Source organism: Peromyscus californicus, unplaced genomic scaffold, assembly GCF_007827085.1.
Source record: "Peromyscus californicus insignis strain IS unplaced genomic scaffold, ASM782708v3 Scaffold_3__1_contigs__length_106647218, whole genome shotgun sequence".
Classification (NCBI taxonomy): Eukaryota; Metazoa; Chordata; class Mammalia; order Rodentia; family Cricetidae; genus Peromyscus; species Peromyscus californicus.
This window is the reverse complement of record NW_026294551.1, coordinates 43,267,236-43,285,634: the sequence shown is the minus strand read 5'-3', so window position 1 is coordinate 43,285,634 and position 18,399 is coordinate 43,267,236. Positions and strand designations below refer to the sequence as shown.

Genomic DNA, 18,399 nt, shown 5'->3' with positions numbered 1-18,399 from the left:
TGGTATTACACATATCTCCACACTGTACATATTATAATGACATGGTAATCAAAACACGGATGTTCACAAATCAGCAGACAGATCCATTTCAGAGAACCAGACAGAGAAACATGAAGCTTCACAGACTGCTTGGGGAGATGAAACCATCTAAATGAGTTTGGGAAATCAATTAAAATAGGCCATCTACACCAAAAGATACCAAAATAAGTTCGGGCTATATTTAAGAATTGAATATAAATCTAGAAGCATTAATAAAAGAAAGGGGGTACTAGTTGCTTTTATGTAAGTAGCATGGGTGAAACAAACACACACAGGACTTTGGAGTGAATGTGGGAAGATTGATGGCCTTAGCTGAGAAGAGCTATGTAGGTTAGTAAGTGAATCACAGTAGCATACCCATCAGACTAAGAAAAGAATACTTTTTTTTCAAGTTTGTTACTTAAAAAATACATACTGAAAGTATTGTGAAATGGCTGATTAGGTATCAGATTAAACAGTATTTTTAAAGATGAAATCCTGAAGGTCGATAGCATTGTAAAAGACAATTCTAGAAGGACATTTAAAAGTGGATTAGACCCTTAAGAATAGTCACATCTTTTGGCATTATAGTTCCAGTTTTTAATCTTTTCCTGAAAAAGTAATGCTAAGGAGCCAGCAAGATGACTCAGCAGATGAAGGCACTTGGCACAGAGCCTGCCAACCTGAGTTCATCCCTGGATCCCACACAAAGGAGAAGGAAGGAACCAACCCCACAAAGTCATCCTTAGACCTCCCCAGGGCTCTGGCCCTGCACACACACACTTTGAAAAAGAACTAATGGTGAGGTGTTTGTAGCATACTGCTTTTACGTTGATATTTTAAGACTAAGGTTATCTTGTTATAGTAAAGTGTGTGGATATTAAGTGAGTAGGTATTAATTGGTGAGCTTTGACAGTGAGTACATCATGAAAGTATCTTCTAGATCACAGCCCACAACATTTTCTAGTATCCAGAAGCCTCTCTCACTCACTGCTGCCCTCTCATCAAAAGTGACCTTTCATGACCTCCATTGTAGTATATTTATTTTGCCTACTTTTGAATTTAATAAAACATTACTTAATAGAAAAAAATTGAAAAATCAAAGACCAAACAAATTAAGTTGCTGGTTCTCTGTAGTATGGAATAATATGATAACCATTACAAGTGATTGGATCCAAAGTTTCAGTTTGGAAAAGTGAAGAAGTTCTAGTAATGGGTGGTGGTGGTAGTCACACAACAATTTGAATGTACTTCATGTCACCAAACTATACACTTAAAAAGGTTAGAATGGTGTACATCTTTAATTCCAGCACTAGGGAGGCAGAGGCAGGTGGAACTCTGTGAATTTGAGGACAGCCAGGGCTATGTAGAGAGACCCTATCTCAAAAAACTAAACTAAAATAAAATAAAATAAAAACGTTTAAAAGGGGGCTGGAGAGATGGCTCAGCAGTTAAGAGTACTAACTGCTCTTCCAAAGGTCCTGAGTTCAATACCCAGCAACCACATGGTGGCTCACAACCATCCGTAATGAGATCTGGTGCCCTCTTCTGGCCTGCAGTCATATATGCAGGCAGAGCACTGTATACATAATAAATAAATAAATAAATAAATAAATAAATAAATAAATAAATAAATGAATGAATGAATGAATGAATCTTTTAAAAAAAAAAAAAAGCCGGGCGATGGTGGTGCACACCTTTAATCCCAGCGCTCGGGAGGCAGAGCCAGGCAGATCTCTGTGAGTTCGAGGCCAGCCTGGGCTACCAAGTAAGTTACAGGAAAGGCGCAAAGCTACACAGAGAAACCCTGTCTCGAAAAACCAAAAAAAAAAAAAAAAAAAAAAAAAAGTTTAAAAGATTAGAATGCTAAATTTTATGCTGTATATGTTTTAGTACAATTTTTTGTTTGTTTTTTGTTTTGTTTTTTGAAACAGGTTTCTCTGTTGCCCTGGCTATCATGGAACACTCTGTAGATTAGGCTTAGTGTAACGCCAGTACTTCTGGTTTGGTTTACTGACTTTTAAAATTATTTCTTCAGCTGGGTGGTGGTGACACATGCCTTTAATTCTATCACTTGGGAAGCAGAGGCAGGCAGATCCCTGAGTTCAATGCCAGCCTGATCTACAGAGTGAGTTCCAGGACAGCCAAGGCTACACAGAGAAACCTTGTGTCAAAAAACCAAACAAGAAAAAAAATTATTTTTTCAAAGCTTAGTTAGTGTCTTTACCTCTTATCAAAATGTTTGTCCAGACCTAATTCAAGGTAACAATCTTTACTTTCAACCATTTCTTCATGATAAAATCATTGCTGGGGCTGGAGAGGTGGATCAACAGTTAAAAGCCCTAGCTGCTCTTCCAGAGGTCCTGGGTCTGATTCCTAGCACCCATGGAATGGCTCATAACCATCTGTAAGTGGGGATCAGACACCCACTTTCAGCCTCCATGGGTATCAGTCAAGCATGTGGTACACATACTTGTACGTGCACACAAAATACTCATACACATAAAAAATAAAATGGTTGTAATTTTCATTGACTGTCTGTACTAATGGAGTATTTTCTCCACAGGTATTGAATTGAAGCACCTTTGTTTAGAATACATGACCCCATGGCTGTCAAATCTAGTTCGTTTTTGTAAGCATAATGATGATGCCAAACGACAAAGGGTTACTGCCATCCTTGATAAGCTAATAACAATGACCATAAATGAGAAGCAGATGTACCCTTCTATCCAAGCAAAAATATGGGGAAGCCTTGGCCAGGTATTGAATTTGCACTGATACTTCTCTAGTGCCTCCTTGTGCTAGTAACTCTTGGTGCCCACGTTCGTTATACAGAGCACATCATTCTCTCCTTCAGAAACGTACCCAACCCTGTAAAGAGCTAATGCATTTCAGAACTCTTCTCCTTGCATAATATACAGTTAAATATAGAGTTAACTGTAGAAGCCTGTTGTCATTTCTAGTAAATAGTGTTTAAATATGTACTCCAGTCCTTATACACCACAGATCTCAGTAAATGCTTCTTAATGCTGTTGTTCAGAACATCTGGTTTCATTTATAGTTGTAGCATAGGCTACATAGATACAACTTTCCTTAATCTGACAAGGGGGTGCATATTATTCCTTCAGAATAATCGCTTAAGGAAGCAGATCCTTATTCAGACAATGCTGTGAATCCTCTAACTGATTTTAAATGACTTTGGAGCCAATTTCCTGGCTGTATGATGTCGTTAAAGTAATTAGATTGGTCATGTGTTACAGTCTTAGAGGAGCACAGAGGTACTTTCTGAGCAGCTGAAGATAGGCATGTACAGATGTTTAAACTCTGATCACTGGTCTTACTCTGGAGGAATCAGGAAACAGCCTCATCCTTCCCTCTATGGTTTACAGATCTCTAAGCCTAGAACTTTGAAAATCTGGGGGAAACAGGACATTTCTGCTTCTTGGGCTCCTTTGAGTGTTTTTAATTAAAGGTTAAGCCATCAGTGTGCTTGAAAACAACAAGACTTTCCTTATTTCACCAGATCACAGATCTGCTGGATGTTGTGCTTGACAGTTTCATCAAAACCAGTGCTACAGGAGGGTTAGGGTCTATCAAAGCTGAGGTGATGGCAGATACAGCCGTGGCTTTGGCTTCTGGAAATGTGAAATTGGTGTCAAGTAAGGTAACCACTTTTTCTGTACCTCTTGGACTATGCCTTAGTATTTCTGTTTATCATCTTGAGAGTTTTTGTCTTACAACTAGCTAAGGTTAAACTTTGTTTATTTAAGAGAACGTGTGAGGGGGAGGTGATATGGATGTCTGTGTGCACATATGTGCCGTGGCTTACATGTAGAAGTCAGAGGATAACTTATAGGAGTCAGTTCTCTCCTTCCACCAGATGGGTCCCAAGGATCAAACCCAAGGTATGGGGCTTGACAAGGAGCACCTTAGCCTACTGAGCCATCTCATCAACCCTGAGTTTATTTTTTAAGATTTATTTTTCTTTTATGTGTATATGTGTGTGACTGGACATATGTATGTGTACCACATGTCTGCAGAGGCCAAAGAGGGTGTTGGATCCCCTGGAACTGGAATTGCAGATGGTTGTGAGCTGCCATGTGGGTGCTGGCAAAGACCAAAGTCTTCTGCAAGAGCAGCCGGTGCTTTTAACCTCTGACATCTCTCCAGTCCCCTCAACTTTTTTTATGAAGAAACTTGTAGTCTCATGTTTTTAAAACATGTTCTTCTTTACAGGTTATTGGAAGGATGTGTAAAATAATTGACAAGACTTGCTTATCTCCAACTCCAACTTTAGAACAACATCTAATGTGGGATGATATTGCTATTTTAGCCCGCTACATGCTGATGTTGTCCTTCAACAACTCCCTTGATGTGGCAGCTCATCTTCCCTATCTCTTCCATGTTGTTACTTTCTTAGTAGCCACGGGGCCCTTGTCCCTTCGAGCTTCCACACATGGATTGGTCATTAATATCATTCACTCTCTGTGCACTTGTTCGCAGCTACATTTTAGTGGTAAGTTCCTAGATGGCAGTCTTTTGTTTTGTTTTGTTTTTCCCCTTTGGTTTTTCAAGCCAGGAGAAGCTGATCTTTTTTTTACTAGTTCTTTTCTCAGCTTTACCTTACCTGACTGCTGTAGATTTTTTATGGTGATGGTATCGTCTCACCAGGCATACAAACAGTATTTGAAATTCTATCTAACAAGAAAATAGTAAAAATGACTTGTATGCCATGGCAAGCTACAGTAAAGGCTTTTTATGTTGTCATGTAGGTAGTTGTAATTAGCATGTAACCTAAAAGCTTACTGTAAATTGATAATGTTGCATTGCTAGTGCCAGTATGTTATGTAGCCGCTAATACATCTGGAGGTTTGACTTAGGGAGCATGGTTGTGTGGTTTGTTTGTTTTTTTTTTTTACATATTTAAATGTTCTTGAATTCAAGATGAAACATATCACTTTAGAATTAAAATATTGCTATTTTCTTTTTCTTTTACAGAAGAGACCAAGCAAGTTTTGAGGCTCAGTCTAACAGAATTCTCATTACCCAAGTTTTACTTACTGTTTGGCATCAGCAAAGTCAAGTCTGCCGCTGTCATCGCCTTCCGCTCCAGTTACCGGGACCGGTCTTTCTCCCCAGGCTCCTATGAGAGGGAGACTTTTGCTTTGACATCCCTGGAGACAGTCACAGAGGCTTTGTTAGAGATCATGGAGGTACAGAAGGAAAAATGACAAGAAACTAAATTAAAAATCATATTTAAAATATGAAATATGCAGGGTGTGGTGGCACAAGCCTTTAATCTTAGCACATAGGAGACAGAGGCAGGTGAATTTCTGAGTTTGAAGCCAGCTGAGTCTGTGTAGGGAATTGTGGGCCAGCCAGGGCTACATAGTAATACCTTGTCTGAAAAATAATTTTGTAGTATGCAGAGGAAATGCTGGTTTGTTCTGTTATATTACACATAGAACTTAAGGTATTTCTTTAGAATATATTCATTTTTTAAATTAGATCTATTTTACTTTTTGTGTATGAATGTTTTGCCTGCATGTATGTATGTGCACCACATGTGTTACTGGTGCCCAAGTATCAGGAGAGGAGTGTAGGGGAAAGGGGCTGGCTAGAGAAACCCACCCTGACCCTGGAGCCAAATAAAATTAAGTATCCAAAACTTCTCTTTAGATTCTCCAACTTCCTTATCTGTTATTAATTGTACAGATTTTTATGAAGTATAATTTTTCAATAAAAATAAGCTTTATTATTGAATAACTGAAAAATAAAGTCTCATATATATATATACACATATATATTTATGTATGTGTGTGTGTATATATATATATATATATATATATATATATATAATAAATAGGGACAGAGAATGAAAATCAGTAATAATGAATGCACAGAGCTTGCTGTGATAGCTATTATTACTTCTCAGTACTACTTTAAAATTAAGAAAAATTATATTTCCTTATTTTATGTTCGTAAGTGTTTTGCTTCCATGTATAGATGTGTGCAGTGCCCAAGGAGGCCACAAAGGGCAATGGATTTCTGGGACTGGAGTTAGAGATGGTTGTGAACCACTTTGTGGATTCTGGGAACAACCAACCTCTATCCTCTTCAAGAACAAGTGCTCTATCGACTGAGCCATCTCTCCATTCTTGGAATGTGTTTTTATAACAAATATCACTTAATGACATGATGAACATTAAATATTCTAGAAACCTTTGTGTACATATATATATATTCAGAGTATCCTGTTTTTCAGGCATGTATGAGAGATATTCCAACATGCAAGTGGCTGGATCAGTGGACAGAACTAGCGCAAAGGTGTGTCCTAAGTGAACTAGAAACTGGAAAAGGATGTGTCTTGTTGAGAATAGCTATTACAGCATAATCAGTCTTGTATTGGTGTGCATAAACACAAAGATTTTCATAAGGTCTTTGGCTCTTTTCATTGCAGATTTGCATTTCAGTACAACCCATCCCTGCAGCCAAGAGCTCTTGTGGTGTTTGGCTGTATTAGCAAACGTGTGTCTCATGGGCAGATAAAGCAGATTATCCGAATTCTTAGCAAGGTACTTACTCCACTTTTCCTAAAACTTTGTCCCAAATTACAAATTATACTTTCAATTAAATCTATATTTTAAAACAATTTTTCCTTACTGTAATTCTTTGAAGTGATGAAATCTTGTTTAAGAAAATACCTTTAAGTTCAACGTGGTGATGCAGCCTTTAACCCTTTAAGTTCAACGTGGTGATACACACCTTTAACCCCAGCACTCTGGATACAGAGGCAGGTGGATTTATGTGAGTTTGAAGCCAACCTGGTCTGCATAGTGAGTTCCAGGACAGCCTGTAGCTAGAGTTTTCCTGCCTGGCCCACAGTCAGCACAAATCTCTCTCACCTGCCAGTCCCACAGCCTCTCAGACCCAACCAGAGACTTATATTGGTTATAAACTGTATGGCCGTGGCAGGCTTCTTGCTAACTATTCTTACAACTTAAATTAATCCATTTCCATTAATCTATACCTTGCCACATGGCTCATGGCTTACCGGCATCTTCACATGCTGTTTGTCATCATGGCGGCTGGCAGTGTCTCTCTGACTCAGCCTTCCACTTTCCAGCTTTATTCTCCTCCTTGTCCCGCCTATACTTCCTGCCTAGCCAATGGCCAATCAGTGTTTTATTTATTGACCAATCAGCAACACATTTGCCATACAGAACATCCCACAGCACTTCCCCCCCTCTTGTTTTTTTTTCAAAAAGGAAGGTTTTAACCTTAACAAAGTAAAATTACATATAATTTGGGAATTTGGGCGTAGCTTCTCTTACTACTTCCTGCTGGAGGGGGGCGCTGTATCTTATGGGGACACAAAGAAAATTCTAGGATTATGGAGTAGTCCGTGAGGGTATATCGTCTGAGCCAGTTGCCTTGAAACCATTCTGGATGTTGGATCATCTGGGCCATGGTGTCATCGGAGACCTTTCAGGGGGTCTTGGCTGGTCAAACCTGATGTATCTTAATCTGGAACAAATCCATAGCCTCTGGCTTTCTGTGGGAACAAAAGCAGAGACTCCTTTCCAAGGCAACACATTCTTACATCCAAATTTTGAAGTCAAGGTATCTTTAAAATATACATTTTGCCATAACTCAACAGCTTTTACAATCAAATGTTTTTCTGCAGTTAAAAATCCCAAAGACAACACAGTCCAGATTCTCTGTGTAATACTCATCTTTACGTGGCTTATTTTTTTATATTAATTTTACTGTCTCTTTAAAGACTTTATTTTTTAAAACTATGTATTTGTTTCTATCACCTTTTTTTCTCTTTCAAGCCTACGTATATTTTACACACATTGTAAACTATTACATCTGAATCTGTCTTATTGTGAATCTATTGCTTTAAACTGCAGCCTCTGTTGCTGCTGGCTCCGCCCACCTCAGCTTCCCAACATGGCGGTGGCACATCTACCACCAGCTCTGGGAGCTATCGTGGGTCTATGCTTTTATCCAAGCAGCATATAGCCCAGAAACCTCTTTTTTTGTTTTGTACTAGTAAAGTCTAAATCCACCACGCAGCTTAATGTGCCACTTGCAGAGGCCTCATTCCCGCCATAGGGCGTACCCTAGGAACCCACAAGTAGCTCAAACCAGCAGCTGGCGCTCATTTGAGAGAGACAATTAGGAACTGTTTTTAGCTCCGTTTTAGAATCTTTTTTCTCAGTTTTTAGGTGGAAACTCTTGCCACCGTGTTGGACGCCATTTGTAGCTAGAGTTTTCCTGCATGGCCCACAGTCAGTACAAATCTCTCTCACCTGCCAGTCCCACAGCCTCTCAGACCCAACCAAGTAAACACAGAGACTTATATTGGTTATAAACTGTATGGCCGTGGCAGGCTTCTTGCTAACTGTTCTTACAACTTAAATTAATCCATTTCCATTAATCTATACCTTGCCACATGGCTCATGGCTTACTGGCATCTTCACATGCTGTTTGTCATCATGGCGGCTGGCAGTGTCTCTCTGACTCAGCCTTCCACTTCCCAGCTTTATTCTCCTCCTTGTCCCGCCTATACTTCCTGCCTTGCCAATGGCCAATCAGTGTTTTATTTATTGACCAATCAGCAACACATTTGCCATACAGAACATCCCACAGCAACAGCCAGCACTACATAATAGAGGGAACCTGTCTCAAAAATTACAAAAAAAGAAAAATCTTTTTAAAAAAAAAATGTTGACTCATTTCTAATCATGTTCACTCAATAGTCTCAGTTTTCAAAGCCTTATAACCTTATGTAAAGCTACATAATTCATAATTAATATAATGCCCTTCTTATTAGCATGTAATATAGAAATATTTTTAAAATAAAAAACCAATTGTACAGTGTTCACTATTATTAGAAATTGTTTGTCACATAAACTACTTGTCAAATACCTAAATGTTTCTCAGCTAAATCTGAGCTTTATTATAGGAATTGCTATTTTATTTCAATGAAAAGTGAAATAAAGATTTCTGTTTTCCTAAAAGGCACTTGAGAGTTGCTTAAAAGGACCTGATACTTACAACAGTCAAGTTCTGATAGAAGCTACAGTAATAGCACTAACAAAATTACAGCCACTTCTTAATAAGGTAATTATTGCATAGAGCATAAATTTATTCTTTTTGGGTATTGTTACTGTGTTTTTTTCTTGTACAAAGTTTAGAAAATTAGGTGATTAAAAAGAGATTATAAAGAAGAAATTATAGTCAAAGTAAGTCTCTTGTCATAAGAGTTAGAAAATAAGGTGGATTGGCCTAGCATGGTGGCCCACACCTTTAGTCCCAGCACTCATGAAGTAGAGGCAGGTCAGTCTCTGTGAGCATGAGGCCAGCCTGGTCTACATAGCAAATCCCAGGACAGCCAGGGCTACATAGAGAATACTTGTCTCAAAAAGAAAGGAAGGGTTAGGGGAGAAGGAGAGGGAGAGAGGAAGAGTGGGAGACTAATAAAGTATTTGTTGAGGATCTTCTGTGTATCTGGTAGTGCTTAGAGATATACCAAACCAAGTTAGTAAAAGTGTCCGGTATCTGGGACGGGTATGGATGTTAAGTAGTGGACGGATAAAGTCAGTAAAGTACTACTTAGTGTGTTAATGATCATCACTATAGAGAAATGTAAAGCCAAGAGAAGTATACCTGCTCATCAAAAGAGTTTGTATGCTGGGCTAGAGGTGCAATCAAAGATATAGCACTTGCTTAGCATATACAAGACCCTGGGTTTATCTCTACCAAGAGACGGGGAAAGGAATAAGGGAGAGATGGAATATATATGAGTGAATAAGAGTTTATACTAGTAAGAATGAAAAGTTGAAAGGGTAGAGTCTAACTAGAATTAGAAATAAGTAGGACAGTGGAGTTGTGGATAGACCATTCTAGCAGAGAGTCAATAGAGAAAATTGTAAAGATTGAATAGCATTAATCTACTATTCAATAGTCTTCAGAAAGGAGTTTGGAAATTATCATTTCCTAGTAGACCATATGATAACTGCAGGACACAGGTGGCCCAGAGTGCACAGTAGATCAGAGAAGGAAGGAACTGCAGGCTGAAGGAAGGGTAGTCTATAGATGAGCGGTCTGCAGTGGTAACAAAAAAAAATGGCTGGTGTCAGTGACTACTGCAGAAGAGTCAGCAAACCCTGGGGACTAGATTTGGTATCCAGAATTGGAAGAAATCCCAGAGGAAGCTCAGGCTCTAAGCCTAGTTGATGGTACTTTTCATTAGACACATGGAGGGGACCAAGTGAATCTTGTCTATTCATGTTCCCCAAAGGAGAGAAAACCCAGAAATTAGGTGAGGTAACCTGCTTTGTTGATGCTGCAGAATGCAGGAAGAGATGATTGCTTGGTTTGCCACACTAACCTGGAGTGTCTCCTTGACCAGGACTCCCCACTGCACAAAGCCCTCTTCTGGGTTGCTGTGGCTGTGCTGCAGTTGGATGAAGTCAACTTGTATTCAGCAGGCACTGCACTTCTGGAACAAAACCTGCACACCTTAGATAGTCTCCGGATATTCAATGACAAGGTGAGTAGGCATTCCTCTGAGTTCCGCATTGCTCACAGTGAGTCTTCTTTTCCTTCTCTTCTAGAGTTCTTTAGAAATTGAAAGTGGTCCATAATCTAAACATGAATTTAATGCATCTTATAAGTATAGTTCCTTAGTAGGTCACTAAAAACTACTTAATCCATAGTTCCAATATAGAAATAGCCAAGAACAATATGCCCTGCTCTTAGTGATTAGAATAGTAATAAGTAGGGCTGGAAAGATGGTTCAGCAGTTGGGAGCACTGACTGTTCTTCCCAGCATCCACTGGTGCTCACAACCATCTCTAGCTCCAGTCCCAGAAATCCATTGCCCTTTGTGGCCTCCTTGGGCACTGCACACATCCACACATGGAGGCACTGCACACATCCACACATGGAAGCAAAACACGAACATAAAATAAGGAAATATAATTTTTCTTAATTTTAAAGTAGTACTGAGAAGTAATAATAGCTATCACAGCAAGCTCTGTGTATTCATTATTACTGATTTTCATTCTCTGTCCCTATTTATTTATATATATTTATATATATATATATATATATATATACACACACACACACACACATACATATATGTGTGTATATATATATGAGACTTTATTTTTCAGTTATTCAATAATAAAGCTTATTTTTATTGAAAAATTATACTTCATAAAAATCTGTACAATAAGGAAGTTGGAGAATCTAAAGAGAAGTTTTGGATGCTTAATTTTATTAGTTTTCTTTTCCCCTTTGCCTAATCTCACTTTAAAGTATACCATTAGTGGCCTCCTTCACATTTATTAACCTAGGTAAGAGGTTGAATTTTGGCTCAGAGTATAGAGGGTAAAATTAAACAGTATAAAATTGGCTAGGGATGTGGCTTAGCAAGGTGAGGTACTTACCACTGAGCCTGACAACCTGACTTCAGTTCCCAGGACTTACGTAGTGACATAGTAGAAGCATATATGCACTAAATAAATGAAAAATATTGTTTCAAAGCCAGTGCAAAATTATACGTTTGTTTTGGAGAAAAATGGAAAGAGCCTAAGAGAAAAGAGAAGATTCTTTTGAAAAGAGAATGTGTGTGTACATGTGCATACATTTGTGTTTGAAATGTCCTTGAAATGAAATGAAATGAACTGAGCTGTGGGGAAACAGAGCATGACCCAAGTATGATGATGCCTGGTCTGCAGTACTTGTTCAGTGCATATAATGTGGTATAGACCCAGAAGAGCTGGAGGTCTGGGAAGTGTGGGAACAAAGTGAGAGGTAGAAGACACCTCGAAGTTGATGAGTCAGACCTCTTCACCAAAGGGCAGGAGTAAAGAACTTAGGTACTGGAATATGTCTGGTTCTGAGCTAGTCCTTTACTAACTGCATTGTTCTATTCTGGAGTTGTCTGAAGATAATGGTGGTTTCCAGTAGTGGCTAGCTATTGGCTATTTGTAAAGCAACTGTCTTGCCATTTTCTTTCTTTCACATGTGCTTTCGTGTTTGTTGGGGTAAGTGCATGTCACAGTATTTGTGGAGGTCAGAGGACAACTTGTGGGAGCCATCTCTCCTACCATGTGGCTTCCAAGGCTAGAACTCAGGTGATCCAACTTGGCAGCAAGCACCCTTAACCACTGAGCCGTCTCTTCAGCTCCTGCCTTGACATTTTCACTTCTGGAACATCACAGGAGGGACTAATCTTGATGCCAGGGCTTCAAAGTACTAGGAATCAGAGTTAATAAAGCTTTATTGAGATCACCAGAATATTCTCTGGGATGGTAGAGTCAGAGTAATAGTGCATGCCTCTAGGTCCTGCTACTTGAGAGGTTAAAGCAGAAGTTTTAAACCTACATAGGCAACATAGTGAGTCTCTGTGTGAGTTTGATAGCAATTATCAGTCAAAAGTAGCTGGGCATTTTGGCTGATGGCTATAGTCTTAGCACTTGAGAGGTATAGACAGAAGGTGTTAGCCAGCCTTTGCTACATAGCAGGTTCAAGGCCAGCCTGGGATAGATGGGATTCCATTTCCAAAAACCAAAATCAAAAAAATAAGTAAATAAAACAGTAGCTCAAAACTGTATATTGTGGGCCTGCAGATGTAGCTCAGTGGTAGAGTGCTTGCCTAGAATACATGAGGCCCTGGGTTCTATCCATAGCACACCCCAACACACACACGCACACACACACACACACACACACACACACACAAATCATGTGTTATAAATCAAAGCAATTTGAGTTTTCCACTATCTTACTACTTATCTTTTAGACTGTCTTACATTTATAGTACCCTAAATATTTTCGTGGGGTTTCCTGTTAACTAAAAATTTCTCTGAAACAAAGAATTACTTAGTGCGTCATAGCTGTTCAATGCAAACAAAAAAGTAAGTTTTTAAACAATGTGTCTGAGCCAGGAATATAGATAGCTCAGTAGACGTGGGGTTCTAGTCCTGGAAAATGAAAAAGGAAATTTCTGCGTGAACTCCATCAACTGTATACCCCTGGTTGTTTTTAATAGAGTCCGGAAGAAGTCTTTATGGCGATCCGCAATCCTCTGGAGTGGCACTGCAAGCAAATGGATCACTTTGTCGGACTCAACTTCAACTCTAACTTTAACTTTGCACTAGTTGGACACCTCTTAAAAGGTAAAGATTCCTTTGTCAGACTACTTTGTCATGAAGTAGTATTGAGAAGTATTGAGAAATAACTAAAAGGAATTGATTACTGAGATAAATTGATGTAATCTAACCTATATGTTTTACTCTAAAATGAAAAGTATATCTGCATGAGTTGTTTGAATTAGTAAGTATTTAACTAGAACCTAATTTTCATATCAGATCTTAAAAGAGAAAGTAAAATTCCTAAATACTGAGCACTTAATTACTATGTTATTGATTAATAGTACACTGAATATTTGTGTTATTTCATATATGTATATTACAGAATGTTATTTACAGATTTAATCACAAAAGGCTTAGGGATTAACCCTTGTCCAAGTTTGGGTTCAGTCTCCAGCATTGCCAAGGATTAAAAGGAATTTCCAGTTTAGTGTGCATTGGTGTTCAGATAGGGTCATAGGTGCTCTTCAACTTGTTTCTAGCATGTTCTCCATCAGCACTCTGGTACTGTGTACAAGTACTCATAGTACTATGTACTGTGTACCGTTCTGGTACTGCACTCGCTCTCTTGCAGATTTCATTGCTGTTTTGATAGCCAACCATCTCCACTAGACTAGAGCTAAGTCACTTTCTTACCTAGCTTTAGCTGCTCATTGCCAACTTCATAGCTCCATAGCCATGCTCTATTCAGGTGGGCAGTTTTCTATAAAATAAATAAATATGTGTTAAGCTTGGCATGATGGTCCACACCCTTAATCCCAGCAATTGGGAGACAGAACCAGGTAGATCTCTTGAGTTCAAGGCCAGCCTAGTTCAGAGCTACATAGTGAGACCCTGTCTCAAAAATCAAAAGACAAAAACAAACAAAAAAAACCCACACCAAACAAGGAAGAAAAATGAAAAAGAAGAAATAATTTTTAAAGATTTATTTTTATTTTATGTGTATGAGTGTTTTGCCTTTGTGCATGTATGTGTAACACCTGAAAGTTTGTGACCTGAGGTGGCCACAGGACATACTGGACCCCTGGAACTGAAAGTATAGGTGATTGTGAGCCACTCTGTGGGTCTTCCGAGCCACACTCTGACCCTCTGTAAGAGCAACCAGTGCTCTTAACTGCTGAGCCGTTGCTCTAGCCTCGTGGAAGTAGTAGAGCCCTTATGTCAGATGAAGTCTCAAGGGGAATGCTAATGCTTAGTTTTGTTTGTGTTTATTTCTAACCTCTGTGCTTCTTTAGGAAATGAAAAATCAATAATGCCATCATCTTTCCTAACGCCCTCTCCTTTAGGGTTCCAGGGAACAGCCTCTTCTACACGTGTGGGATACGTAATCTTATGTAGAATTAACTTAACATTTTCATGTTTGACCTTCACAAATGGCTATTCTTGGAGGCAGGAATTCTCCTTTTGTGGTAGAGTTACTTGTCACAGCATAAGAGCTCAAGCATTTGTTCATGGACTAAGTTAACTTGTTATTTGTTTGTTTTCTTTTTATAGGGTACAGGCATCCTTCACCTGCCATTGTTGCAAGAACAGTCAGAATTTTGCATACACTACTAACTCTTGTTAACAAACATAGAAATTGTGACAAATTTGAGGTGAATACACAGAGTGTGGCTTACTTAGCAGGTAAAAGCACAAAATTGACAAAATTAGTCTAACTGTATCATTGTCTTAGGATCACCAAAAGATACCCATGCCTAGCTTTGGGTCTTTGCAGCTAGATCTTTGGCCAAATAGAGCATTCACAGTTTATTCACAGTTTTGCCAAAACATTTTTGATTATAAAAGAATATCTGAAATGTCCTAAAATTGAATTGCCTCAGCCTATCATCCCAGGCCTTCATAGCCCTCTATTCTATCCTCGATCTAAATTTCATGAACATCTCTTTTTATAGCCTTTCCAAATGGACAGGCTATTTCAAACCAATCTACTTGCTATCTCCTACTGGGCTTTCTGCCTCTTTAATATTCATTCTTTGTGCTATTTTACCTGGGATGCCTGTCCCATCACCACCATTCACTGAACTGTATAACTCTGTCTTATCTAATATTTACTGTATTCTACTCAAACAATGTAGTTTGATGTGGTTTGATGGAAGATGCTATTCTCACTTTAGCAAATTTCCATTTTTTGCCAATTGTTTTGTTTCAAGCATACAACCTTGAACAAACTATTTTACATCCCAGAATATTTTTATCAGTGCATTTCAGATACATGCTCTGCCTGCTTTTTGTGATTATTGAAACCAAATAGGCGATCAAGTGCTTGAGAAAGTAAGGTGTTTATCAAATTTCTTTGTGTGTTTCAGTTTATGCAGACTGTAAACTCTGGAGGATAAGTCTATCCTGCATGTTTATACACTTCAGTCTCACAGTCTCCAAGGCTTTTTATGTGTACATGTAATAGTAATAACCTCTTAAGTTTGGAAGAAATGAATCCTGTTGTAGGTCACACGTGTTTTTCACAGTGTTTTTTATGTGCTTTTCCTTTTCCTATTAGCTCTGCTCACAGTGTCCGAAGAGGTTCGAAGTCGCTGTAGCCTCAAGCATAGGAAGTCCCTTCTTCTTACTGATATTTCAATGGAAAATGTTCCTATGGATACATATCCTATTCATCATAGTGACCCTAGCTATAGGTAAGTGGACATGGTATCATAATTACATAATTATAGTCAGCCTTCAATTGTCACATGATAGAGACTAGCAACAAAGTAATCTAGAAGGGAGCAGAGTGGCAACTCAGGATGGTCTCTCAGGTATAGAAGTGAGAGCTTCCTCTGCAGATGCACACTAGTTTATATAGGCAGTATTAAAGTTATTCTAGTCTGTTCTGATATTATCATTAGTTCACCTCTTTAAACACAGACACTTGAATAATGAAGAAATACCATCTTGAAAGGTTTGGTTGCAGAAAAGGACCTGGAGAAAAAACTAACCTGAAATCATTGCATGTCTAAAAGCTAAGTTATATGGGGCAGAAGAGTTGACTCAGTGGTTTAAAGCACTTGTATTTTTTTTCATCTTTTAGATTTATTTGTTTATTGCATAAACGGTGTTCTGCCTACATTTGTCACTGCAGGCCAAAAGAGGACACCAGATCTCATTACATATGGTTGTGAGCCACCATGTGATTGCTGGGAATTGAACTCAGGACCTCTGGAAGAACAGCCAGTGCTCCTAACCTCTGAGCCATCTCTCCAGCACTTGTATTCTTGTGGAGGACCTGGGTTCAGTTCCCAGAACCCACATGGTTGCTCACAGTCATCTGTAGCTGAAGTTTCAGAGGATCTGACACCCTCTTTTGACCACTGTGGGGCACACACATGGGCAGATATACATACAGGCAAAACTCGCATACACATGAAGTAAATAAAATCTTTTTTAAAAGTGATATAGATTGATAAAAACATTTGCATGCACTGTTTACAAATGTCATTAACATTAAAAACCTTTCTTTTTTTTTTTTTTTTTTTTTTTTTTAAAGATTTATTTATTTATTATGTATACAGCATGTATGGCTACAGGCCAGAAGAGGGCACCAGATCTCATTACAGATGGTTGTGAGCCACCATGTGGTTGCTGGGAATTGAACTCAGGACCTTTGGAAGAACAGTCAGTGCTCTTAACCTCTGAGCCATCTCTCCAGCCCTAAAAACCTTTCTATAGTGTAGTTTTACTATGGTTACTTTGATACAAGGTCTGGCTATGTGTCCCTGACTGGTCTGGAACTCAGTGTATAGAGTAGGCTGACCTTGAACTCACAGAGATCTTCCTCTGCCAAGTGCTGGGATTAAAGGCATTTACCACCACACCCAACTTCTGTAATGCAGGTTTATATGATAGAATCATAAAATTATGTCTACTATTATACGTGGCTTTGTGTAGGTTTTTTATTCCCCAGTATAACTGCTATCTTTGGGGGATTATTCTGTAATGTGGATTAAACAAAAATATCTTTAACGTTTGGATACAGTGTTGAACATAGGAAAGTAATCTTTGAGAGGTCATGTCATTAAGCTTACTAAGACCTTCCTTTTTGATTGAAAGAAGACCTCCTCAGCACTTGACTGAGACTTCAGCAATGCATGCAAGTTTTCCTGATAGACACAGTGTTTAGTAGCCTTATTTCTTCAGTCATTCCCATGAGTTTATTTCTTCAACCCTTCTTTTAGTTATGGAAAGGAAAAAGTAACTTAGTTGCCTATATTTGGGAAAGCTTAATTCTCAAACTTAATATTACTGATTTTTTTTTTTTTTTTGGTATTTCAAGACAGGGTTTCTCTGTGTAGTTTTGGTGCCTGTCCTGGATCTCGTTCAGTAGACCAGGCTGGCCTCGAACTCACAGAGTTCCACCTGGCTCTGCTTCCCAAGTGCTGGGATTAAAGGGCGTGCACCACCACTGCCCAGCAATATTACCGATATTTAAATGGTGCAATAATACAATTGCTTATTTAGACTTTTATTTTCCATGATTATAAAATTCAATGCAAGCTGGGTGGTGGTGGTACACACCTTTAATCCCAGAGGCAGAAGCAGGCAGATCTCAGTGAATTCAAGGACAGCCAGGGCTGTTACACAGAGAAACCCTGTCTCGAAAAACCAGAAGGGAAAAAAGGAAGGAAGGAAAGAAAGAAAAGAATAAGATTGAAGGCAGTAAATTCAATAGATCTATTATTCAACATCAATTAATGACATGTATTTATTATATATTTGAAAAGTGCTAAGGTAAAAGATGTTAAGTGTTCTCACCACAATAAATGACAAATGTATAGGATAATACATGTCCTAAATTAGCATATTTTAGGCATTCTATGTGTGTGCATTTTTTAAAACATGTTGCACACAGTAGAAATAGACAATTTTTATTTGTTAAATTGAAAAGTTTGTTGCCATATGTGGTGGCAAATGCCTGTCAGTCCCTATAGGCAGGAGGATCAGGAATTCAAGGTCATCCTTAGCTATGTAGAGAGTTTGAGGCCAGCCTTGGCTACATAAGTCCCTGTTTCAAAAACAAACAAAATAGAGGCTAGAGATGTAGCTCAGTTAGTAGAGAATTCTTTTCTAATATGCATAAAGCCCTGAGTTCAGTCACCAGTTCTGCAGAAAACTGACTGTGGTAGCAAACACCTGTCACCTCAGCACTTGGGAAGACCAGAAGTTTAGTGTCATCCTTGGCTTCATAGTGAGTTCCAGGCCAGCCTGAGAC

General features: G+C 38.7%; 1 protein-coding gene across 10 annotated transcripts in view; it reads left to right on the top strand.

The window, feature by feature from the left end:
• Nf1 (neurofibromin 1) overlaps positions 1-18,399 on the top strand; it is a 246,624-nt gene that overhangs the window by 205,219 nt on the left and 23,006 nt on the right. For all 10 annotated transcript variants that reach the window (XM_052755665.1, XM_052755662.1, XM_052755661.1 and 7 more), the window contains 11 exons: positions 2,585-2,778; positions 3,542-3,682; positions 4,255-4,534; positions 5,017-5,231; positions 6,284-6,345; positions 6,479-6,593; positions 9,049-9,150; positions 10,442-10,582; positions 13,094-13,220; positions 14,688-14,819; positions 15,694-15,829. In XM_052755665.1, coding sequence (XP_052611625.1) covers positions 2,585-2,778; positions 3,542-3,682; positions 4,255-4,534; positions 5,017-5,231; positions 6,284-6,345; positions 6,479-6,593; positions 9,049-9,150; positions 10,442-10,582; positions 13,094-13,220; positions 14,688-14,819; positions 15,694-15,829 — 1,645 coding nt within the window. The remainder of the gene's footprint in view (positions 1-2,584; positions 2,779-3,541; positions 3,683-4,254; positions 4,535-5,016; positions 5,232-6,283; positions 6,346-6,478; positions 6,594-9,048; positions 9,151-10,441; positions 10,583-13,093; positions 13,221-14,687; positions 14,820-15,693; positions 15,830-18,399) is intronic.